The 25,678-nt window shown below is 40.6% G+C and overlaps 1 protein-coding gene across 1 annotated transcript; it reads right to left on the bottom strand.

Moving 5' to 3' along the window:
• Positions 1-1,408: 1,408 nt before the first annotated feature.
• Positions 1,409-25,092, bottom strand: snx33 (sorting nexin 33). Its single transcript, XM_031316640.2, has 2 exons — positions 22,696-25,092; positions 1,409-4,611 (listed from the first exon to the last, which is right to left on the bottom strand). The coding sequence occupies exons 1-2, from the start codon at positions 24,125-24,127 to the stop codon at positions 4,358-4,360; spliced, it is 1,686 nt and encodes a 561-aa protein (XP_031172500.1). The 5' UTR covers positions 24,128-25,092; the 3' UTR covers positions 1,409-4,357.
• Between the last annotated feature and the right edge of the window lie 586 nt (positions 25,093-25,678).

Genomic DNA, 25,678 nt, shown 5'->3' on the forward strand with positions numbered 1-25,678 from the left:
TTTCTCCGGAAATTCAAAGACAGACTGTCATGGCGGCTTGTTCAGAATACGATCTCATACTGTACTAAAATAGTTCACCGAAACGTGTTTCTGAAAACATTTTAAGGTCATGCAGTTGCTGAATCTGTCTTCCTTTCAGATCAACAAAGGTCAGTTTAAAAGATTTTCGTCAGATTTTGAGAGGCCTAGTCACGCTCATTCACTCGCCGTTTCCGGGTGAGTCCCGACTGCCCTGTCTCCAACTGAACGCGTCAGGTCGGCCAAAATGAAGGCCGACAGCCCCTCGGACGGACGACGGCACGGGACACACTGAACAGACTCGAGTCACTGACCTCGCCAGACTGTCCAACAGCCGATTATAGGCCCGGTGTGTAGCTGCCTTTAAACTAGCTAAGACACTTGCGTCGGGCTTTGTGCTGCGCCCGGTGCAAGATATTGTGGCTGTTAGACAGTGGTGACTAAGGGCCCATTCAGACCAGAAAAAGCGACCTGGTGATTGGTGCCGCAGGGTGACAACTTTTCGCCGCTGGCCGCTGCAGGTTTTTTTGGCACCCCCCTGCGGCATCCAACACTGCATCCTAAACGCACTACCCCCATTCAAAATGAATAGGAAGATCTGCGTTTTCGCCGGACCGTCTGAATCGTGTTCAGTGATGGTGTTCACAAAAGTTAGTAGAATTCATCCTCTTAAATATCCGTAGCACATTTCACAGCAATCCACCCAGTAGTTGTCTAGATATTCCACTCAAAACCAAGACTGTCAACCTCTCTGGTGGCACTTGAGGCAAAGTCAGTGCCAGTGAAATCACAAACCTCAGTAGACTTCAGCCTATGGGGAACAGGAATGTCTGTACAAAATTACATGGCAATCCATTCAATAGTTGTTATGTTGTGATATTTCAGTCGGAACCTGACCGACCAATGCCAGCTACAGTGTTACTGTGGCTAAAAACAGTAAAACATGATCATGACATACCGATAATAGACCTTAGAGATTGCCTACTCCAACCCAAACTTTTAATTTGATGTGAGGAATTCTGCTCTATTCAGACTTTTTTTTCATTTATTTCGGTATAACGTCACAGTGTGTTAACGTGGACACTGAAATTTGGATAACAGCTCCTATCCTGGCTATCCTTGTTTTGCTTATATTCAGGACAAACTGTTTTTGTGTGTCAAAGCGGATGCTTCTTTTTTAGATTCCTGGTTTTTCATCAGTGCTTCCTTGGTAAATTGTTTGTGTTTTTTAATACTTGAGAGAGGCGTTAAATAGGTTGTTGTAAATAAAATATGATGCTCACTTGTTCCAAATATAAAACCGAATACTTCAGTAGTCTAGATATAATGTCTGCATGGAAACAAACTCACAATGTTGCTGTACAAATCTACAAAGAAGAGAAAGACAGTAGGCGATCGCCATCATTACTTTTATTAACATTTTTAGGTCCCCTTCCCTTAAATCAGTTGACAAATTACTTTCTGAAAATCACCATCTGTTATTTCAGAGACTGAACCTAAAGCATAGAGTTCCTGCAACTCACCCGGTCACACATCCATGTTAAGAAACAGTCAACTGTGAAATGCCTGGCATTTAAATTATCATGCTGCTTTGGAACATTAGAGGAAAGTGTCATTATGAAACCTGATTGGGCCTGCAGGCACTTCTTTAAATGTTTTTTTTTCCACTCTTTCTTTTGCACCTTGCATGTCTATCTTTTGCCCAAAATCTGTCTTTGCCTTTGGTGTCCTTTATAGTTTCTGGAATGTTTCTTTTTTCTTTTTACTTCTTCCAAATGCTTTCTTCACATTTTCCTCAGAGTAGAACAATTACAAAACCAGAGAGCACATTCAATTTCACTTCGACCAAACAGAGTAAAAAAAGGTAGCTCAGAAGAAAATGTCTGACTTCTTTGGTCTTGGAGAAACTGCGATGAGTGCAAATGCTGACAGAAATGTAACAAAAAAAATGCTGAAGTATGAACAGCACAGGTTTGTTCAAAAATAGACATAAACAACACCACATTTAGACAGCAAATAGTTAAAGACTGCAGATGTGGACTGAACAGTACCAGTAACTGAGACACTCATATCTTGAGTCACGCACAAACACAGGGACCATTTGTTTACTGAGAAACCTGCAATGAATCAGCACTTCTTTGTTATGGCAGAACCATAACAAGGCTCAAACCTCAAATTCTGAAACTTGACCAGGCAGAGATGTCACAAAATAACTTTTTCTTTCACTTTTCATCCACACCCAAACATACCACTAAGAAATCAACCCTATTCCATCAAAATAAAGAATCATTGCCTCACAACTGATGAATAAACACTGGAAATTGCTTGAGGAGAAGCATGTCAAGCTCACAATCATCACTGTGATCACAGCTGTAAGAAGAGCAATAAAATATATGTAATATTATTAAAGGATTATCAAGAGTTCCACATTTTAGAAAATCTGCCTATCCGCTTTCTCGCCGATAGTTATGAGAAAATTGATGCCACTTTAATGTCTGCAGGATAAATGTAAGGTTCTAGCCAGGAGCTTGTTAGCTTAGCTTAGCTTAGCTTGGAAATGGGGAAACAGCTAGCCTGGCTCTGTCCACAGGTAACTAAATCTGCTTACCAGCACCCTAAAGCTCACCAATTCACACGTCATATTTCATTTGTTTAATCCATACAAAAACCCAACTGTAAGAATGGCAAATTGTGGTTTTACAGGGGGTTATGTGCTGGACTATTGTCATGAGTCATAACTGCCCTGTTATTTTTTGTACAGATTAAATAAATGAAATATAACATTTTAAAGTAGTGAGTATTAGATAAACTTTGGACAGAGCAAGACTAGCAGTTCCGCCCTCTGTCCCGTCTTAATGCTATGCGAAGCTAACCATCTGCTGGCTGTAGCATCATCTTTAACGGACAAACACGAGAGAGTGTAATCGATCTCCTCATCTGACTCAAGAAAGTGAATACGCACTTTTACAAAAATGTCAGAACAATTTCTTGAAGTTATTATGGATACAGTGTAGAAATAATCTAAATGAAATAATATGGTTCTGTTTGTGCATTAGATGTCATTTTAAAATACTTGATATGAACAATAAATCGTACTGTTTTTTGACTCAGACTACATTAAAACACAAAACTCTAGTAACAGGACGAATTTGGTCTTGTGTCAACTAAATGATTTAATACAAATATTGAAATGCCAAGTTGATGTACCGCCGCACACAACCCGTTAATCCACTTCAGCTACCTCACTACGTTTACTAGTTGGCTAGATAAACCGGCTGCTACATAGAAAGATATCGTTTTTTTTGTTTTCCACTGTGGAAAAAGGGAATTGATCAGCACAGTAGTTGACTCATTTCACTCGCTCACCCACACATAAACACACCCTCCACACTATGACCCCCTAGTGTATAAAAACATGTGCAAACTTGTTCCTAAATGCATGTCATTTGAAATAATTTCCCCTATAAGACACAAGCCATGCTACAGACAAATGGCCAATTTAAGAATATTCCATGCCTTCCTTAAAGGCACTTACTGCATGAAAAACATAAGAAAATTACATTACGAAGCTGAATTACATGGTATGAGTAAGTCTTCCACATGGTGCAAGATTAAGAAAGACATTCGCGACTTGTACTAGAGATACCAGAGAAACTGATATGAGTTTCAAAGCAGTGAACACCTGAGCAAGATTTGCACTTAACAAGATGATGGTGAAATTCCACTTTAGTATTCAGTGCACTTGTTCGGCCAGAAATACTATCTCTTCATGGTCTGATGAGAAAAATCTGTGACTTCAATAAAATCCTAAAATGCTGTATTAAAGAACATTTGGAATGTTTATCGGATGTTGGTAGATAAACCATAATAGTGTGGGTTTATTCTAGAAATGTTCATATTGGAAGCAACTACAATCAGTCCCAGGAGAAGCCAAAGTGCATGAGAGCATGGAGAGAAGGGGACAATTTCAAAACGGAACCCGTTTCATACTATAGAACAATAAACTACAGATTTGCTATGATTCTGAAACCTATATTCTTATTTTAATGTTACAAATACCTTAAATTATGTCTGTGGCATTGCCTATGTGATGCGTATTTCAGAAATAAAAAGGTACAGTAGGTTTTGAAAAAAATGTGTCTTTGAATCCATCAAAGTGAAAGACTAACTGGTTTTGCACGTCTTTCCAGTTACCATTGCTTAATTCATCTCCAAGTCTTTTCAAACTGAACCAAACGCCAACACAAACGCCTTGATAAAAGAGTCAAGACTTGGATCATCCTTTTTTTCTCTTCTGTGTTTTTTATGGCATCTTGAACATGGCAGCGGTTCGGTGTCTTTACAGACAGTCGTACATGCGCAGGGTGCGCTCCAGTTGCTGGACAACACGTTGGTAAAAGGCTATCTGCTCCGTGAGGTAGGCCTGCATCATGTCTTTGAAGTCCACCTCTCGCTGGTGATGGAAATGGCTCATCTCCGCCTGGAGGGCAAACCCAACCGTCCGGCAGCGTTTCCTAATGCCGTCTGCCTCATCCTGGTCCATCTTTCCCTCGTCACTCATCCGCTGGCTCTCCTTCACCTTGGCAAAGGCACCTGGGAAAAGATAAAAAAGTTACATTATTTTAAAAACTTGAATAAAATGTCGGTGGCAATATTGGTAAACTGTAGTCTCGCATTGCCAGACCTTCCCCCACAGCGCTGCAAAGGAGGGTCTGGCTAGTCCACACAGCATTCCGGGATGGGAGAAAAACGTGCTGTAGTTTATTAGCATTTCTTTAAACCAATCACAATCGTCTGGGGTGGCACTAAGCACTGTACGGAGCAACGGCCCCTCTGCAAAATTGAACTTGTTTTGGTGGAACGTGTACGTTCAAAAGTTGTTTTAGTCGTGCAACAGAAAACTCAGATTGGACAGATAGTCTAGCTAGCTGTCTGGATTTATCCTGCAGAGATCTGAGGAGCAGTTATGCATAGTCCTCGTGAATCGACCAGAGTTTAAAATGCCAACACAAAGAAAGCCCAAGGCAACGGATATCCGGCCTAAATAAGTGAAATCCGGCGGAATTTCCGTCAACAATGGAGCAATCCCGGAAGTGGAACGTCGTGGATCTAGACTAGGTAAACTGTTACTGCACAGATAGTGTATATATATATATATATATATATATATATATATATATATATATATATATACGTTCCACTTCCGGGATTTCTCCTGTGCCGCAGAATTCGGCCGGATATCCATTACCTTCCGCTTTCTTTGTGTTGTAATTTTAAACTCCAGTCGATTTATGAGGACTATGGTTACCTGCTCCTCAGATCTTTGCGAGTAAATCCAGACAGCTAGCTACACTATCTGTCCAATCTGAGTTTTCTGTTGCACAACTAAATCAACCTTTGAATGTACACGTACTTTGAATGTTCCACCAAAACAAGTTCCATCCCGAGGCTATTTTACAGAGGCACCATGGCTCCGTCCAGCGCTTAGCACCGCCCAAGACGATTGTGATTGGTTTAAAGCCATGCCAATAAACCAGAGCACGTTTTTCTCCCATCCCGGAAGGCTGTGTGGACTAGCCAGACCCTCCTCTGCAGCGCTGTGGAGGTAGGTCTGGCAATGCAAGACATTAGGCTAGTGAAAGGCCATTCAAAGGACAATCAACAAAAAAACTTGTATTTGGTATGTGGTAAAGCAGATAGTTTCTGTTTACTTGCCCAATTTTCTGAGATATTCATCTCTGAAGTTTCTGCATCCACCCAAATACAACAAAACATATTTTATCACATAGTGGTATAGCCATGCAGGTAGATGTTTGTTTGTGCTGATTGCTGTTGAATTCTTGAAATTGAGTTGTTTATGCTGTGGGCACCACAAACTACTTCCATAGATTTGCTTTCATAAATATTAAAAAATGTGGATAAACTGGGCAAGTACAACCAAAACTATCTGAATGGCTATGACCATCTAACCTGGTTCTACCAGACTCTGGTACATTTCATCTGTACAGAGAGTCTGGCCTCTCTCCATTGACAAGTGTTAACTTCCTTGAAGGTGGGTACTCTGTTGAAGTTTAAAACTATTGGATCAGCCCAGAGCCACTCTGGATCTGCCATAACCAATCGCTAACGTTTGGTCGTGACGTATGTCATGCGCATGTGCAACAAAAGGGGAGAACGACAACTATCGGCTTATATTTTGCATTAGCATTGCTAGCGTTAGCCTTAGCCAACTCCTTCACCACTAACGGAGCGAGCTGGAAAATCTAACTTTTCCCGAACCCTGTGGGGAGGAGGGCCACAACATCATGGCCACCAACACAACTCAGCAAATATTGTTCTTGCTTGGGCTTTAACTTCTGGATATTCGGCAGCGTTGCCACAACGGAGCGAATGGCTTCGCTCGCATCTTTCTAGCGCACGTCCTCAACGTCATCGTTCTCAGCCACTCCCTCTGTTCGCTGATTGGACCACCAAATATTTGGCCGGAGAAAACCCAAGAATATACCGCGAACCCAGACGGAGTACTGAAGGAAAATGAAAATGTTTTTTTAAAGATTATTTTTTGGGGCTTTTCCCTTTATTATAGTGACAGTGGATAGATGTGAAAGGGGGAGAAAGATGGGGGACGACACGCAGCAAAGGGCCGCAGGTCGGATTCGAACCCAGGCCGCTGCAGGACATGGGGCGAACACTCTTACTGGGTGAGCTAGAGGCCGCTCCAGGAAAATGAAAATTGAGCGGAAGTACGTAGGAGGGCGGAGCCAGGCTAATGACCATCAGATTTAAGTAAGAAATTATGTTTTTTGTTGTTGTTGGACTGACCTTTTAAAGTCACCGTCAACTAATTTAAGCAATGATACGCTGATGTATAGTCACTGAAAAGGATACAAATAAATACCCTATATCCAATGTTGTATAAAAGTCAAGTATAGTTAAAAACAGTCTTAGATTTGTATTGTTCTTTGGGTGGGTCTGTATTACTGTACGTTGTGCTATATATAAAAAAAATGTATACCAACATCTCCTCCATGGCACTCAGCAGTAAAGACCAACATTGTAACTTTTTCCCAAGAAATTAACTACTGTCAAGCTGTACACTTTATAGGTAGAACAGTGGACAGACCACACAATTACTTTTTGTTTCACTGCATACCAAACGTCTAGTTTCAGTGTGATGCAGACAAGTTGTAACCACAGGAACATGACGTCAAAGAACATGGCAGCCTAATGGCATGTGGCCACGCTGCATTTCTCAACAGATTAGTGAGTCTGTCTCAGTCTCATACAAGCTGAGCTCGATTCCAGAAAGACGATTGATTTTAGTCATGTGGATGAGCTAGTTAGCAGGACTAGTTTGCACAAGCTAGTTGTAGTGTCTTTACTGTATCCGCTACAGCGTACAGGTTTTATCCATTAACTGTATCTGTGAGTTCATGCTGCCTTGGATTTTGTATGGAATTCTTGGCAGAAGTCTGGGAAAGCATGAACAGCACTTATAGTCTGTTCCAGTAGCAAGGAGGCGTGTGGACTACAGTCTGTGGCGGTGACCTACATTCATGTATTCTGTTTTCCACATGATGTGTGTGTGTGTGTGTGTGTGTGTGTGTATTTGGATCAGCTAATGCAAAATCTCATCACAGAGAAAGCTTGATGTGCTCTTTCACCCAACTAAATCTCTGCTCTCTACATTGATGCTAAATTGAACCCACAAAATACGAGCTACAAAAAGGAAAACTGTGACAGAATAAAATGCAAAGCTGTGTAAGTTTCCTACTATTCTACAAACCAATCCCTGTTTCCCATTATAGGCTTTCTGCCTCTTTTCACCGAGTTAACAAATGCTATATGATACATGGCCAGTGGTCTGGAAAGTCACCAGATTTGTTTATCTTGCCCAACCAGACTGGCTACCGCATGTTTATGGCTGTGGTGGCCAAGGAAAGAATTTAACTATTTCCCATGTGACAGCTTCATGGGTCTGTGCTAGGTACATATTACTACTCTGTAGGGGTTTAAGAAGGAGTGAGAGGAGAGGAAAGAAAAGGAAAGGACAACAGTGTGCAGGGGTTTCTGCGGATTTCACCAAGTTAAATTTAAGACCTTTTTAAAACCACATAGAATGAGTATTTGATATCAATTTCATGATCATACCTGCCAAAGTATGAAAGTATGTTGAAAAACTAGTGGGGACAATATGGCCTAGAATTATTTATTATTTTATCACGTTTCCACGTTACCAGTACTTTCCAGCAGTACGTAAAAGTAGTTCCAAATTAAATCAAGTCAACCTGGACTTGCAAAAGTGGCAGTAAAAATGGATGGATTAACCATTTAAAAAATGATAACATTTGAAAACATTTAAGTTTTTGCCAAAATCGACACTTGCGCATTATGACCCAATGAGCTTTCAGATAGCCGTAGTGACAGTGGGATTGAACACTGGATTACAGTAAAACGCCTCCTGCACATACAATCCACTGTTGCAACAATCCCACTTATAATGTGTAATGTCTCCCCACAGCCTACAATTGGGAACAAAAATATTTTAGAAACATTCTGCTGCCTATGCCTGGGAAGAGAAAATATTAAGGACTTTTTAAAGCAGCCATATTATGCTCATTTTCAGGTTCATAATTGTATTTTAAGGTTGTACCAGAATAGGTTTACATGGTTTAATTTTCAAAAAACACCATATTTGTGTTGTACTGCAGTGCTCTCTCTCACTGCTGCAGATCCTCTTTTCAGCTGGTCTCTGTTTTAGCTACAGAGTGAGACCTCTTTTCTTCTTCTTCTTCTGTACTATCTTTGATTGCACTGCACATGCCCAGTAGCTCAGATGTAGATCATGTCAGCTAGCTAGCTCCATAGACAGTAAAAGAAAGGCTGTTTCTACAACTTTGGTCAGTTACAAGGCAGGATTAGCTGGGAGACTTCTAAATGAGGGCGCACATGGAAGTAGTTCTTTTGTAGATTATGGTGAACTTGTGTGTGTTGTAGCAGTGCTTTGCTATTGAGAACGAGGTAGCATGCTAGCGTTAGCATGCTAGTGTTAGCCATAGCGTTAGCATGCTAACGCTACGAGCTAATGGTTGCAGTTAGCCTGCTCGTTTCGGCTTGTGATGTCACAAGCCGTGCCGATTTTGAACAGCTCACCCAGAGACTGAAGTCAGGACACATTCAGAAACTGTATCTCACTCTAAACAGCATGGGTGGATTTTTTTCAAAGTTTGTATGTGTGTGGAAGCACCAGAGACACAACATAACACTCCAAATCCCAGAAAAAGTGATTTTTTCATAATATGGGCACTTTAAGACTTTTCAAGACCTGCAGATTCCCTGTCTAGTTTAATAAGTCATACTGTGTGTGTGTGTGTATGTGTATGTGTATATATGTGTGTGTGTGTGTGTGTGTGTGTGTGTGTGTGCAAGCGACAGAGAGAAAAAGAATGAGGATAGTCAAGATTAATTATGGCCACAACCCTCTGGGGAACTGAACTCAGGCATCTGCTAAATTCCCCATTCCCACAGCCCGAGGTCACTGCGAGATGATTTCAGGAAGTGCAGCTTTTCTCCTCTACATCTTCATCTTTCTTCTATCCATTTCAACACAAGCATAACATTGAGAAAGGAAGTCCCTCTTTATGATGTATATTTGTTTACAGCATGTGTTTCTGCTTGGATTTATGTATTAGTGTGGATGACATTTCCCAATGTCCTATAGCTGAGCTCCTCTTATGCAAAGCTAGCTTAATTTTTCTCCACAGACAGCAGATTCTTCTACGATCCAAACATTAGCACACAGCAGTTTTTTAGCAGTGTGTATAATTTAACTCATTCTCATCTGGGACCATGGTTTCCAGTTACAGCTAATACAATCAATCTCCCTGTTTAATCCTAAAGTGAAGGCACCATTAAACTGGAGTGGACCCTCTTAGTTGAGGCCAGTTTGTATAAATCAGCTAACCCCTGTTATGCGTGTGTAATCTATCAACATAACGTAACATTGGCTGATAGGTGGTTAGTTTAGCGATTGTACTGTAATGGTTGTCTTTAGAATAGGAAGCCATATGTAGCATGACTTCATGATTCATCAGAATAATGGGTCTTTTCATATGAAAAATCCAACTTGGCTCTTGCAGTATTATAGCCCCTGTTTGTGACATGGAACTGTTTACTTGTCTTACAAAGTAACCTTTTAACATCTTATTGCAAAGATGATTATGTTTTAAAACAAAGACATTAGGAAACTGTTATTTGGGATGAACTGAAATGACCCCATCATTAAAGATACTGGGGTGACCTCTAGCTCACCCAGTAGAGTGTGCGCCCCATGTCTGAGTCATGTCATCCCCTCTCTCTCCCCTTTCCTGTCTTCAAGCTATCCTGTCAATTAAAAGCCCCCAAAAAATCAAGATACTCTCCTTCAAAAGTTGTACTTTCCCTTTAGAGGTTAAGTTGAATACAATCTCCAATTATGATAAAACATTGATTGCTTATTGCTTCACAATCTCTTGAGGTGGGGCTTATATGTAAAAGCACAGCTACTAGTATGAAATGATTTCACTGCTGCAATGCAAACCACAAAACACACAATACCCATTTGTCCTTAAAGACTTGGGAATGGGCTTAATTTCTCTCTTGCAAAAATAAAAAGGAAAACAATTTGGCAGGTAATGGCATGATGCTTTCAAATCCAAGATAATGTGCTATGGTTTGTTGAACAAAGTGACTGAAACAGCCAGGTACATTATAATACTAAAATAAGTCTGAAACCCTTAAACTGCTTTAACGTCCAGATACTGGTGTAGTATTCAAATTTGTGTAATCAGAATGACTCATCTGTGCTCTCTGTACTGTAAAAGAAACCATTCTGTAAATTTGGTTCACATACTTCAAACACAGGAAGAACTAACGTGACTGAGTAGGATTAGGGGATGTTATTCACATTGGACAGACGAGTAAACAGAAACATTTTTCAACTGAGGACAAATGAGGCTTGTCACCACAAAACACTAACCATTACTACAGGGCTGTGTGTGTGTGTGTGTGTGTGTGTGTGTGTGTGTGTGTGTGTGTGTGTGAGAGATTGTGTGAGATTGTGTGATTGTGAGTGTGTGGAGGGGCTGCTGACGTCTGAGTCAAGCACTACATTGAACCAATGAGACGTTTGTTCTCTGTTGATCTCTCAAAAAAAGTAAATAAGAAATGGCAACAACAACAAAAAAAGATCCCACGAGTGAAGTTACTAATTGTGGTGATTCCATGAATTAAATGACTGGGGCCTCTAGACTACTTATGACAAGGCAGTTAAATGTAAATCCTGACATGGAAAAGAAGGAAAAAGACAGGAGATGTGATCTGAAAATGGAGGAAAAGGAGGCTTTAGAAGAGAAGAGAAGAAAAAGTGAAGCAGCTTCAAGAATGCATGAGGGTGAAAAGGACTCTGCAATATCTGCCAGTGTTTAATGTGGGCCTTAAAAGCCTCGAAGATACACAAACATAAGAAAAAACCCACTGCTGAGTAAGCTAACAGTAATATGTTTACACCAGCCAATCAGATACACAGATACAAACAGATTTGGAGTTTATGTCCTGAGCTGGAATGTGGTCCCAACCGATTATAGCCATCTCAAATATCCTTTGTCCATTTATCTTTGAAGCTAAGTGGCTATAGGACACGGAAACAAATATTTTTTTTTTATTTCTTCAGGGATGAGGAATGTTCAAAACAGAACCACCTTCCCTAGACTGCACCGGGAATTAGTTACCAGAAATGCTTAACCTGTGAGCGGGTGACTTCCTCTGCATGCTCAATATTACTTTGTGCACATCTACTACTTTTTTTTTTTAACCATAACTGGAACTGACAACTCACAGAAATAAGATATGAAGCTTCCACTAGCTTTGGATTGAAGCTCTTAATTGAACCCATGCAAAGAGATGTTCAACAGATGTTCTGTTCTTTTTTTTTTAGTATGCACACAGAATCTGATCTAAAACTATTATATACTTTACTCTCACACACACATGGCTATAAATCCATGCTCCTGTCAGACATGTTCCTATCTAGATGTGTTTATTAAAAGGGATATGCTCAGCACTCATCTTGAAGGAAAATATAATTCATCCCCGCTAATAGCCCTCCGAGTATCTCACAACATTCCTCTGCAAAGGGATTTATTTTATCTTTTCAAACTCAGCCAACCTCACAAAGTAAAAAAAAAAAAATAAATAAATCTGTTATGTCATCACACATCAAGTAAAAGTAAGCGTGTCAACATTAGCTGTGACATCATAATTATTTTGTATAACTTATTACTTTATGTAGATTTGTGAGACAAGAGTTGTGATGTCCTGAAATCCCTCTGGGTCTTAAGGCTTTGTTATGTTTCTGATTGTGACATAACAGTTTCAGCTCTTTTGTCATGCAACAGATGTATTTTCTCTTCTGTGTGTTCGCCCTGTAACTTTTTTACTACTAAGTGTTGCTCTAACTTGAAAATATGCAAGATGTTCCTATGATGTAAGATGTTTGGCTGATCAGAATGTGGATATCCAACCTCAACTGATGCATCCTACCAAATGAAATACTTGGTCAAATGACAAGGCTTTCCCATTGTCCTCATTTTTACGATAGTCTTTTCATGACACCAGAAAAGACCAGAGAATGCAACAGCTAACAGTGCTCTCCTCTGAGGGATGGCGTCTCCATGCCAACCACAAGCATCGTGTCAGTGCTACCATGACTACAGTTACGTTGGCAGATACCCATAATCTTACTGACAGTTAAAGCTTCATTCCTGTCAGGGGAGGGGAAAGATTAGGACACTGATTGGGTAAATACTCCCTTTCAACTTCACACTTGTTGCAGACAAAGAAGATTAAGTTCTAGTTTTGGATTACTTTAGCTGTTTAGCTGTACTGGAGCTGAATAGACAGAAAAACAATTCATCTGTAAGCCAACTGGTGAACGTGATGCCAAAGAATGAACTGATCAAAATATGAACAAATACAGATGCCTTCGATGACTTATATTTTCCATTTACTCATAACAATGCAAGTACTTGGAGAGTCAACCTTCAAAACTACTTTTCTTGTTAAGGGTCGACGGGGAGTGAAGCCTATCCCAGCATGCATTGAGCAAGAGGACAGTTTGCCAGTCTATCACAATGCCAAACCATATAGACAGACAAACACATTCACATCTACAAGCATCTTCAGGTTTTTCAATTAACCCACCCTGCATTTCTTGCAAACTCCACATACAAAGTCTCTAGCTGTGAGGCAGTGCTAACCACTATGTCATACTGAGCAGGCTTTCAGACTGAAAATAGCTGCGTTTTAGCTGCATTAATTAATTTTTGGGCCACTTGGAAGAAGTGGAACAAGCTGAAAACATATCAGACGTATAACTATTCACACATCCAGCAGACACAGAGCATCATTAGCATGCATTTGGTGTTTGTGTTTTGTCTCTATTGTGGCCTCCATCAACTTCTTGAGAAAATGTCTTTCTTTAGCTGCTAAATGCTCCAGTACTTTCACCAGATAGTTGCTAACTTTGTCTGTTCACCATTTGGTGCTGGGCAGGTATAGAATACAGAGGGTTTAACACAGCTTTTTTGTTTTACTGAAAAAGCTGCGTGCTTGACCTGGAAACAGGGATAATGAGAGCAGTGAGAACCAAACAGTAAAGTTGCAGGCCAAAACAATGAGCTGAAGGACACTAAAATGCCCCCTGTCTGACCAGGAATGAGCGACAACAGATACAGTGGTCCCATTGAAATGAATGAGAAGGCTATTGTTTGACTGAACATGACCTTAACAGCTACAGACTGCCATGCCTGGTGCAAACTTGAGAAGTCAGCTACGAGCGCAAGCTATCATTGATACTCCTTTGAGAAGCATAGTTTTTGTTGACACAGTGTTAGAGAGGTGTCCAAATCTGCTGTAACTGTAAAATGGTTAATGGTGGTGGAGTTGTATTAGAAAGCATTGTACACTGAAAGGTGAAATGTTTTGTCCAATTCCAGTTATTTGTTACGAGTGGGGCAGAAAATAAAAAAATTGCTATGGCATTAGTCTTTTCAATATAAGCTAACTCCTCTCTTACCTCATGCCTTTTCGGGTCCAATGACCACAAAATCTGTGGTTGTTTGAGAGGAGGAGGGAGGCGGCGGTGGTAAAGACCGAGTTCTTGGAGACATCTGTAATCTCCTATAGTGTGAAACAGCAGTGCACTGGGCCAACACAGACAGGAATGCAGAAGCAATGTGGATAGACAGTGTGTGTGTGTGAAGACGAGGGTCTAGCCTTTGTCAAGATTTATGAGTAAGCAAACATTTGCTCTTCATAGTCACCAGAGACAGCGAGTGGACTTTAGCCAACAAAATAACATACAATCAATGTTCAAAAGGTGCCATAACTGGCATCTGCAAGCTCCTGAAATCCTAGCGCTTGGTTTCACAGATTACGGTTTGCCTACCTGCTGAGAGTGTGGTATTTTCCTGTGTGTTGTAACCAGTGTATGGAATGTTAATCTGTAACATCTTTGTCAGACAATATAAACACGGCATGACCTCCTGAGGCCTGTGCTACAAAGCAAGATTTGGCGTTAATGAGGTAACTTCAGGTTCAACCCAGGGTTTTTTGTATCACGACGGTGGATCACTTGTTACCGGGTTCAATCGCCGTGGTAACTTATGTTGAACACCTAACCTGCTCTGGAGCAGGTTATGTTGGAGAATAGAGATCAACCAGTGTAAAAGCACCGCTTACTGACCAATCAATACTCGATTGATAACAGCGTCACCGGTCTTAGAAGATCCGGTGGAGCTCGGTGCACAGAGCGAGAGAGAGAGAGAGAGAGAGAGGCGCTGATAAAAGTTAAAACATTTAGAGATCAACAACTCCGTTAACATTCCCCGATTGGTATTTTTATGAAAGATATATATTTTCAGCAAAGGGAATTCCGTATAGGCTATTTGTCGGATTCTTGAGCTGTGTGTTGCCAATATTCCACACATCAGTTTGAATTATGTCTTTATATTTTTTATTTTCTCTCTCATGATCGCTTACCACTGCCAGGGTTGCAACTGAAATAATAGGCTAAAGCAACGACAGTTTATGGAAAGCAAAAGTGTAATTATGGTCAGATTAGTGCCTGACTGATGGGGAAGTGATGCTGATAAGCGTTGTGATTTACGCATAACAACATTGTCTTTTTTTGCCAGCTTTCCTTCCTGCGTTTTGCCTGTAAAACCGTGTCTGTGTTCTTCACATTTATGTAGAATTATAGTTTGCTCTTCTTATGTAAAATATGCGGCTCTGGTATATGTTTGTGATTGGTCATACTGTGCAAACACCGCCTCTTTTATGTGAACGCTGGATTGGGAAACCCTGGGTTGATTGAACTAGTTGTTAACCACCGTCGTGACACAGCTTATGCTGGACCACGGTTGTTAGGTTAGGTGAAGCCGGGTAACTGAAATAAATCCAGGGCATGTTGATCTTGATTCGTAGTACAGGCCTCTGTCAAAGTGCCTCTGTCAGCACTTTGAAAAATTAAACAATATTGAAGAGTGTTCAGATAAGACACACAAAGACCTGCATGTGTGCAAGCAGGCACAATCCCAAAAGGAAGTTAAAACGTTGCTCGTCCTTCTGTTGCAGATCAAGGGCATTCGGCACACACATTTCCTCAGAACTGGCAACGAGATATAGTTTGCTTTAAACTAGGGCTGTCAGCATTAACGCGTTAATCGCGATGCGATTAAGGGGCGAGCATAACACGTTAATTTTTTTTAATCGCATTAATCGCATGCCGGCTATTATTAATTTATTTTACACTTCACTCGGCTTTGCGTCGTGCCTAACAGGCTACTATTTTGACCCTTTGCAGCACCGTTACTTATCATCAAGCTGCCAAACTTCCTCCTGCTGCAGGCTGCAGGCATGATGGAGAAAGACAGCAGCAACACAACTCTGAATGGCGCTTTTTATTTTCAAAAACTCCCGGACGGCTCGTAGACAAGTCGAAAGCCATATGCACATTGTGTATACATTGTGTGTGCTGAATTAAAATATCACCAAAGCACGTCAAGCTTGAGCTACCACCTACGGAGCTAAGCATACTAGTACAGTTAACGTTGATGCTAGCAGCTAGCATGCTACCCACTCTGGTAAAGCAGTATTTTGGAGAGTGCTACTTGCTGACCTGTGGATGAAACCAAATCCCCAAAAATTACTACAGCTCTTGCGAAACGGGTGGCAACTAACTGCAGACCTATCAGCATCGTAGAGGACTTGGGTCTTAAAGACGTACTACGGTTGGCATGTTCTGACCTGTCTTATTGCCGTCGAGGGGGACAGCAGCCCCACGCACAGCCTGTACGACACGGAGAAAGCAGCCACACTGGAACTGCTGCAAGGTGCTGCAAACTCTGTCTCATTAACCGGTGATCACTGGACGTCAGTGAGTAATCAAAATTATTTAGGAGTTACTAAACACTATATTGACTCTGGTAAGGATAGGGATTTTTAGTTTTTTAGTTAGGTACTTGGAATAATTGTGCAAATAATGACAGATTCACACATTTTTCTTTTGTTTACAGTAAATAAATAATTACAAATCTTAAAATCAAGTTCATAAAGTAACTTTCTTTGCAATCATTTGATTCCCAATCAAGATACACTGGTAAGAATTGCTTTCGATTGTTAATATGTACTTAAAAACTGTTCTGAAATGCAAAATAATAGAATTTTAATCATGTGATAAAATATGCAATTAATCGCGATATAAATTCAGCGATTAAAAAAAATTAATCGTTTGACAGCCCTACTTTAAACTGATGGAGTCTGCATGTGGTGTTGTAATGTTTTGCCATATGGAGGACAACTAACCTCGTCCAGACTAAAAGTCTGCCGGTGTGCTGGAGGGGAGCTAGCTCAGGGGAGCTAGCTCATTCTCAAACTGAATAATGCTCTGCTCTGGTGTGGATCACAGAAGGTTTTATCCCACTATCAGCTATAGCTGAAGGGGGAAAGGCCACACTCTCTATACTTAAGATTATTAACAATCTAACTGCCAAAATAATTTGTCAAGATAAAAGGAGAACAGCTCAAATCTGGTGCGTTTTATTTTGAAGAATGCCCTGCAGATTACACCAGCACATTTGTCATGACTTTCGCTTTGGTTTTATGCCATTTATGGCCTTGTACTTCAGGATTTTAAACTGCAATTATTTCAGTGTGGCCTTTTCTAGCTAACCAATAACTTGAAGTTCAATTTAATCATCATTGTTTTGGGTTATCCACAAGAACTTAACAGTAATTGTTTCCTTGCCTTCTTCAACATGTCATTCTGGGGACACAGGTGATGCAGAGCCAATGCCTCAGATTTCATTTTACACAACATGTGATCAGATAAGATTGAATTGATAGCCACTCCGTGGGGCGGGTTGGTTTCACTCTATTGTGAACCCTTTTGTGTTTATTCATTACTTCATGAGGTGGTTTTGTCTCAGATTAGGGCCTCAGTTGTTGCCAGGTACAAAACCTACAGAGCATGATATCTGCTTTACTGTCACGACTACCTTACACATTACAATATCTGGCAATGTAACCATACTTCCAAAGAATTCAATATTTAAGAACAGATTGATACCAGACCAGAATAGCTCCGTTCATAATTATGTACAATAATTCAAAAGAGACAGCGTCCAGGATTACAACAAACACGTAATTGTAACGGGCATTGCGTTTGTAGCTGCCAGCGCCTCTCACACTAAAGCCTTAGAGGCCCTTTATTCTATAACAATGCAACGTAATTAACCCTATAGATCAAGATTTTCAATTGCATTCAACTGAGGATACAAACGAGGTTTAAAGCCTTTGGACCAAACTAGATTTACTTTCTCCACTATTAAAACCAGGGCAGCTGCCCAGACATACACATACATATTTTGATATGAGTGTCTTTATGGGGAAACAGAAGGGGAAAAGATGAAAAGAAGAAGACAGACATGAAGAGCATAACGAAACAGTGACTTGTAGATGGAGCAAAAGCACAGACCAAAAGAAACAAAAAAGATGTGTGGACTAAAAGCTTAAACAGGACAGAGACAATGGGAGAAAGAGTTATATGGAGCACACCCTGACATTTTTCTGACATTACCCAAAATCTACTCCTCTCTAAGATCCATTTTATCAAGGCCACATGCAGTCCCTGCCCAACACCACATCTCAAAGACAGTTAACATTCCTGCAGTTCATATGCTCACCAGGATCCCAGTTAAAAACTAGCGCCTATAGAACTAAGGGAAGGGGAAAATCAGACAGGAAAGAAGCAATGAGGACATGAAGGGGAGGAAGAGTGCACCGGAAAAGGTTGACCTCAGTTCTGTGTGTTCTGAGTGTTGCCACAGCTGTATCTGGTTCAGCAGAACACAAGTCACATCAAGGAGAGTTATCTGGGCCTGCAGGGAAGCCTCAGCAGAGAGAAAAGGTCTCTGCCTTCACAAAAACACTGCTGCTCAACCGCATCGCGTACAGTTGGGTATACCGTTTTACAATTTGTATACTGTTTCCAATACAATACCTGAGTTTCGGTACACCAAACTTTATACACTTTTTAAATATCTTGCTTTGAGGAATATTAGCATTTTATACAATTTCACTTTTTTCATTTAACAAAAGAAACCAAGCGTTGTCTAGAAAAAACAATTGCACAATCTAAAATAGTCTAAACTTGGCAAAATTATGATTTCATTTAGGAACAATTTGATTAAAGAGTAAATAAACCACCAGCCATTTGTTGCGGGATTTTCAAAATAACGACCAAATGAATGCCAACTTTGGTAAGTATATAGAAAGGCTAGAATAGAGTACAGCTAAGCTGCCAAAACAAAATAGGTCAGCCAATTAGAGCTGGGCAATATGGAAAAAATCAACATAGATGTCTATATTGCGGCGATATTGTAGGGTTGACTATATGGTGCTTTCACAAAATATTAACACAATGAGAGTTTTGATAAATATATAATAAAACAGCTTTTATTCAGAAAATTACATCACTTTACTGTAATGCAGCCTTTAAAACCAGGAAAAGACAACACTTGTGTCATATCACTACGTTACAATATCCAAAATTTAAGACAATATCTAGCCTCATATGTATGTCGATATATTGCCCAGCCCTACAGCCAATGCATGACATGTACAAAGGTATGTTGACAGAATTTGCAACAAGATAACCAAGGTTATTCAATGTATCGTCAGTTGTCTATTTCCCTCAAGATCCACAGAAATATTAGATGTTGCAAAAAATCACTCTGTAATCGGTTTACTGGCATAAAGCACAGGTTTGGCTTGTGCACAACATACAGCCTAGCTGATCATCTTCTTTAAAATAATTCTCTTCATCAACTTTTTATGGCCAAAATAAGAAATGGACGCCAAGTTAGTACCGATCCGATCGTCACACAATAACACAAACTAAATAACCGATCAAGGCAGCGGTAGACCAGCAACTCCTGTGTTCTGCGAGGTACGATTACTGTTTTTGTCAAAGGAGTCTGGTGGCTTTGAAGAGAGCATAGATAACTGCTTAAGTTCCCTGTTAGAAAGGCCAAAGTAAAGCACTAAAATATCCTAGCGTGCACCTACACTGATATTGATCATGATAATATTGATTTTCTGGTGGACCTTTTTCAGTTGGCTAAAATATGTTTAGCTGCTGCCCCCGTCCCCTAGCAGTACATTGCTCAGCTTCTGTGCCAGCACTCCAGCCTGCTTCCTCAAACTGGGGGCCTGACGACCGCCATTTACTGTAGTTAATACACTGACTAATATGGATGAGTACCTATTACAACACCACTTCATCTAAGTCTGAATTATCCCCTTGAAGTGAAGCCATGTAACTTTTGATGAACAGTGTGACTATGACAAGATAATGGTAAAACAGACTCAGTAATGTCAAGTTACATGGCAAAATCCAGCTAAAGTTTGTCAACATTTGACAGAAGCTTGACTCCGTTGAATTGAGCAGGAGCATGTGTTACTGCTTATGAGCTGAACTTTTCATTTGTAACAGGAAGAACATGTTATTTCTTCTTTTAATAAGTTACACAATGTTGTTTTAAAGGGTCAGTTCGCCAAGATTACTGGGAGACATATTTTTCTACTTACCCCTGGTGGCCAAGCACATATTTTTGGGATATCCACCTTTGTCATACCAATATAATGAGGGTGGGTGGAAATTCAGGTGTGGTGCTCCAAGCATTTAAAAATTAAATTTCAGAGCCAGACATCTTAAAACTTTGGCACGTGAGGCCGAAACTATCTATTACACGGCCTGACACCACCAGGGTTGGATAATAACATTCCTTATTTGGGATTTAGGTTAACTGACCCTTTAATATAATTCAGATGGCTTTGTTTGCATTATTTATTCATGGGTGGAGTGACGAAATGTAGCTAGCTGAATTGCATCACAAATAACATTTGCGATAAATGAGTGCCAGCTTTTTGAAGGAAGATAATACGACAGCGCAATTCCTCCCTTGCTGCAGTTCTTTCCTTCCTCTGTAACTCCAATCAGCTGATAAGGTTATTTGTTTGAGAGCTGACACAGAATGCTGATTTGCCAGCGCTCTCACTATCTTGGACCAAAATCAAACAAGGGTCACAGGAGAAAAAAGCCTGAGTTGCAGTGCAGACCTGAGCAGAATCAATATTTCACCATGAGGTTTATGAAAAGCAGCCGTCACAAACACAACCGTCATAGAGTATTCAAATCAGGAATGTTACAGTTACTGGATATACTTTATGATTTCCAGTTACTGATTAAACAACATTATGCTAATACATGAGAGTAAAATAAGCCATTCATTGCTGCTGTGGTGCAACAGTTTTCAACAAATATAAGCAGTGAATCTTTAGCATTAGCTGCTTAGAGCATCCATCGCCACAAACAAGCTGAACCACTTCTTGAAAAGCAATGCCCCAAAGAAACATAACCGGGCTCCATTTTGCCACATTAATATGTGCGAAGTATGATTCTTAACGTAGGTTTTAACAACAAAAAGTAGTTATGATTGGCCCAGAGTGACTTCAATTATCATATAAAAAGTGTGCTAACTGAACTTTTTCTCACTTCATAAAAACGTTTACATCTGCAAGTGAGAATATGTTTGGAAACAATTCAAAATAAAATAGTAGTAGTTAGCATTAGCATTGATATACAGTTTATCTCGACGCCACAATCAGAAGCAGAATATGATTTATTGCAACCACTGGAAGAATTATAAACATTTACAAAAAGTTGTCTCTGAGAACTGCCAAATTAAAAGACCCCGGAAATGGCTGCTGACTGAGCAAGGGTGTCACCAAAATAAATGAATTTAAAAAAAAAAATGACAAGGATTACTACTTTATATGCTACTGTGATGCTCTATATTCAGTTACATTTTAACCTACGGAACTAACTAAAACCCTGAGGAAGGCCAACGTCACAGAGGTTAAGATAACCTGATCAAATATCACTTATTCATAAGCCACTCCCTGCCCATGTCACTCAGGTGTCCTTGTCACATCATGGCTGTTGGTTGTAATATACACTACAACAAAGCTCTTGCCTATTTGTCTCATCAAACTTTGAACAGAGCCCAGAGGAGTCTCAGGTGAACAGTTTTACACATAATAGCAATGGCCTTTGTATAATGTCAGTGATATTAAGAACTAAAAAGTAACCTCCTTGATACATACACAGTTTGGATTGCATTTCCTTAAGAGATGTTGACTTTACGCTTGTGGTAAGAATTTCTATTGGAGTATGGCAAGTGAGTGAAATTACTGTTAGACCTGTTAGCACAGGTTGTCAAAGCCAATCATGAGAAAGTATTTGTTAAGCTGAGAGAATATGTGTGTGTGTGTGTGTGTGTGTGTGTGGGTGTGTCTGGTTGGCAGTTGACCTCAGATGCTGCAGGCAAATACTCTGACCTAATTTTCATTGGTTTAATTGGTTTAAAGAAATGCCAATTAACCAGAGCATGTTTTTCTCCCACTCTGGAATGCTTTGTGGACTAGCCAGACCCTCCTTCGCTCCGCAGCGTGTGGATGGTCTGGCAAAGCGAGACTACCCCTGACCTAACCTGTCATCCATAACAAAATAAATAGCACAGATTGAATTTAATCAAGGGACCATTAGCTCAGTTAGTTATCATTAGCAGACACTTTGTTTATTATTCTTAACTATTATTGAAGTTTTTGAAACACTTGTCTCAATTCAAGGATGCTACAGCACTTGATACAAAGTTGTTATTGGTGGTTGTGCCTGGGTATTAAGGTTCAATAATAATCTGCTTGGCTCCTCTGATAAATTATAATTGCTGTGACACGAAGAGCCCATTATGTGGCCTGATGGCTTGAAAAAAGTTACCATTTTGTAATTTCAAATAGGGAATGTCATCGGACATTCAATTAAAATATGAATGAATCTGCAAGAATTAAAATCAGATGGGAGGATGAGGATACATCCAAACATCTGTGAACATTATGGATGTAATCAATGGATGTAACATTTTTTTTACTGTGGTCACATATTTTATTTCCCTTTAATGGGGTTTGCATGCACAAAGAAATCTCTCCCAAGTTAAAACTTCTCATGGATGATTTTACCTTTCTGTAGATGAATAATGTCGGGGAAGTTGGCGAGCAGGCCTTGATAGAGCGACAGCTTGTCCAGCATATGGAAGAGGTCATACTTAGGTTGCTCTGCAAACATCTCTCCAATGTTCTCATAGGTGCGGCCTGTATGGGAGATTGCTTTGTTGAGGGCCTCTGAGCTGTGGGGAGGGTCCAGCGTGAAAGCCTGGCTGATAGACTGGAAAGAATTTCCTAGCCGCTGGAACTCCTTCCTGAACCCACCCAGGTGCTTACGCACCAGCTCCGAGGCAACATGTGTGAGCTGCATCACACTGTCATCCATTTTCTTAGCGAAGGCCTTGAAGGTGTCGATCCGCTCCTCTACATCCTGCAGGTCCTGGTGCTCATTAGGGATCTGGAGGGTCAGCATGAAATGGGCACCCACCATCTCGTCCTTCTCCGCCCGTCTCTTGCCCAGTTTCCACTGCTTGTCATCAGCACACATCAGAAAGTGCTCAAAGCCTTCATACTGGGAGAGGACTGGGTGACTGGTCATGTGGTTCATCCACAGTATCAGTCGTCTCTTGCGCTTCTCGATGAAGTCTTCCTCAAATCGCCCCGTGGCCTGCTTCTCAGGCAGGTGAGGCACGGAGATCACAGTGAACTTGTGCAGTAAGCGGTTGTACAGCCAGTCAAAGTGTTTGTAGCGCCTGTAGACGGGACGCCCCGTGTGGCTTGGTGTGACCCTGTATGAAATGTACGTCTTGATGCCTTTGAACTTTGTCTGTTTTGTGGGGTCTTCAATGGAGCAGGAGAAAGGCTGTGGGCTCTCCTTCCACAGGGGCCCCATGGGACCCATCTCGATAGTGTATGACTCCGCTATCTTTGCCATCATGGGCACATCACCCAACACAAACGCTTCCACCCCTGAGCGGACAAAGCTGGAAAATCTGTTCAAGTTCCTGCCCACCATGCTGCCTTTCCTCGAGCTGGAGATGCTGTCCTGTCTCTCCATGTGTGGTTTGGCCCGGTAGTGCACATTGGGGTTGTATGACAGTGGGCTCTGATGGGCATGTCCATTGGCCCCGGGGCTCCTACTGGGGTCAGCGTCGTCCACCACTGTTGACCTGTCATCCCAGTCGTCCCAGTCATCATCGTCATCGTCATAGTAACTCTGCTGCAAATGCAGAGAGGTGTTTGGGGTCGAGGGGAAATAGGAGGAGTCGTTTCCTAAAGATCCTGCCGGGCTTATGGAGCAGTCAGTCACGTTAGAGTTTGAACGACTGCGAATAATTTCCACATAGGATGCAGGGAAGAGACCTTTCTCCCCTCGGCTGTTCTCCCCCTGAAACCAGCCGTCCACAGAGTTCTTATCAAAGATAACCAGTTCCTCATTCTCCTGGATGCTGATCTCCTCTTTATTTTCACTTTGAAAAGTGTAGATTGCTTTGGCTTTCACTGACATCTTGATACTCCAGTGGGTCCTAAAGCAAGAACAATCTACATGCACATAGTGCCTAGATTATAGTGATGCTACTGCCTTGATGCATGCTGTGTTGGAAACATCTGACACTAGCTCACTGTAATATTTAAACTCATCTCAAATTACATGGCAGCTTTTGGATCAGGTGTGCAACAGCACAGTAGGACTTAGGTAAATGTGATTAGGCTATCTGACACTTAGGCTAGTAAACATAGGAGAAGTCAGCAGTTACGTAAAACTATTAGGCCAGTTCTGCGCCAAAACAAAGTCTAAAATATACCTTCTGTGACCACTAGCATCCTCAGCCCATTGAAGCTATCGCTCCATTGTCTTACTGTGTATTCTACTTAAACGTCTACCAATAACGTTAGGCTATAAATGCTCTATAACACATTAACTTCCGCATAACAGATTTACTCTCTTGCTTCTTTCTCATCACAAATAACAACAGGTTCAAAAACAAAACTGGTTTCACCAAAGAGCTCCTCCAAAAGCCCCGACGGTGGTTTTAATCCTCTGAAACTGGACTGCAACCTCGCGTTGTTCACTTTTCGGACACTTGTTTCTCATTACGGAGACTCAGAAATGATCCTTCGTGAAAATATCTTTAAGACAAAGTGTCCTGGCGTGAGGAAAAACAGAGGGATGAGTAATGGTATCGCTGTGCATTGTGAGCCTGCTCCGCATTCCCTCAGACTGGAACTTGCTGCGTTTTTCTTGTAAACAGGTTCCTGCGCATCTTCAGTCGATCCTTTGAATTCCAACCAACAAAAAAAAACGAAATCAGCAACCAAACAGTCTCCTTCTACAGAGCATCAACACACATCACGGCTCAGTATTGTTTCTTTGGGTTTATTCCTGTGCGCGCTTCAACAAAGTAACTATTTCCATGACGTTAGGCTTGGACAATTGAAAGCAAGTTCGCCTTTTTTTTTTTTTCATCAGCTCCTTTATATTCGTTGTAGAGAAGAAACTGGCTCAACACCGCCCCCAACAGGGGAAACAGATTATAACCTACAACACAGATTACAACATCCAAGAGACATAGATTACACAGATTATTATTAGTAGCAGTAGTAGAGTGTCGTACTACATGTATTTGCATATATAATACCCTTGATAACTTGATTTCGGAATCAAACTGACTTCTTTGATGAAAGCTACCACTATATTGCCACTATAAAGTTATCCGTTAATATTCTAAACAGATATTTCTTAAACACTGACATTCGACTTAAATTTTTGTTTATATTGCACCATTAAATATAAAATCCATTCAAAGTGCTTCACAGGACAATGGAACTAAGTGCAGTACCTAAATATAATGTTGAGGTAGGCCTACTTGTACTTTACTTGAGTATTCTCATGCTACTTTATACATACAGGCAAATATTGTACTTTTTACTCCACTATATTTAGTTTCACTTAATTAAGGTTTTTTTTTTTATTATTTTTTTTTTACATACAAATCATATCAGTTTATAATTATGTATGTATGTATGTATGTATGTAGTAACTAAATAGGCCACATTT

Source organism: Sander lucioperca, chromosome 7 (genome assembly GCF_008315115.2).
Source record: "Sander lucioperca isolate FBNREF2018 chromosome 7, SLUC_FBN_1.2, whole genome shotgun sequence".
NCBI classification, from domain to species: Eukaryota; Metazoa; Chordata; class Actinopteri; order Perciformes; family Percidae; genus Sander; species Sander lucioperca.

What these genes read in the sequence shown, in the direction of transcription:
- snx33 (XM_031316640.2), bottom strand. Translation starts at nt 24,127, where the DNA reads ATGTCAGTGAAAGCCAAAGCAATCTACACTTTTCAAAGTGAAAATAAA. An exon ending in CATTATTCATCTACAGAAAG is followed by an intron (nt 4,612 to 22,695) that starts GTAAAATCATCC and finishes ATCTTTTCCCAG; the next exon opens with GTGCCTTTGCCAAGGTGAAG.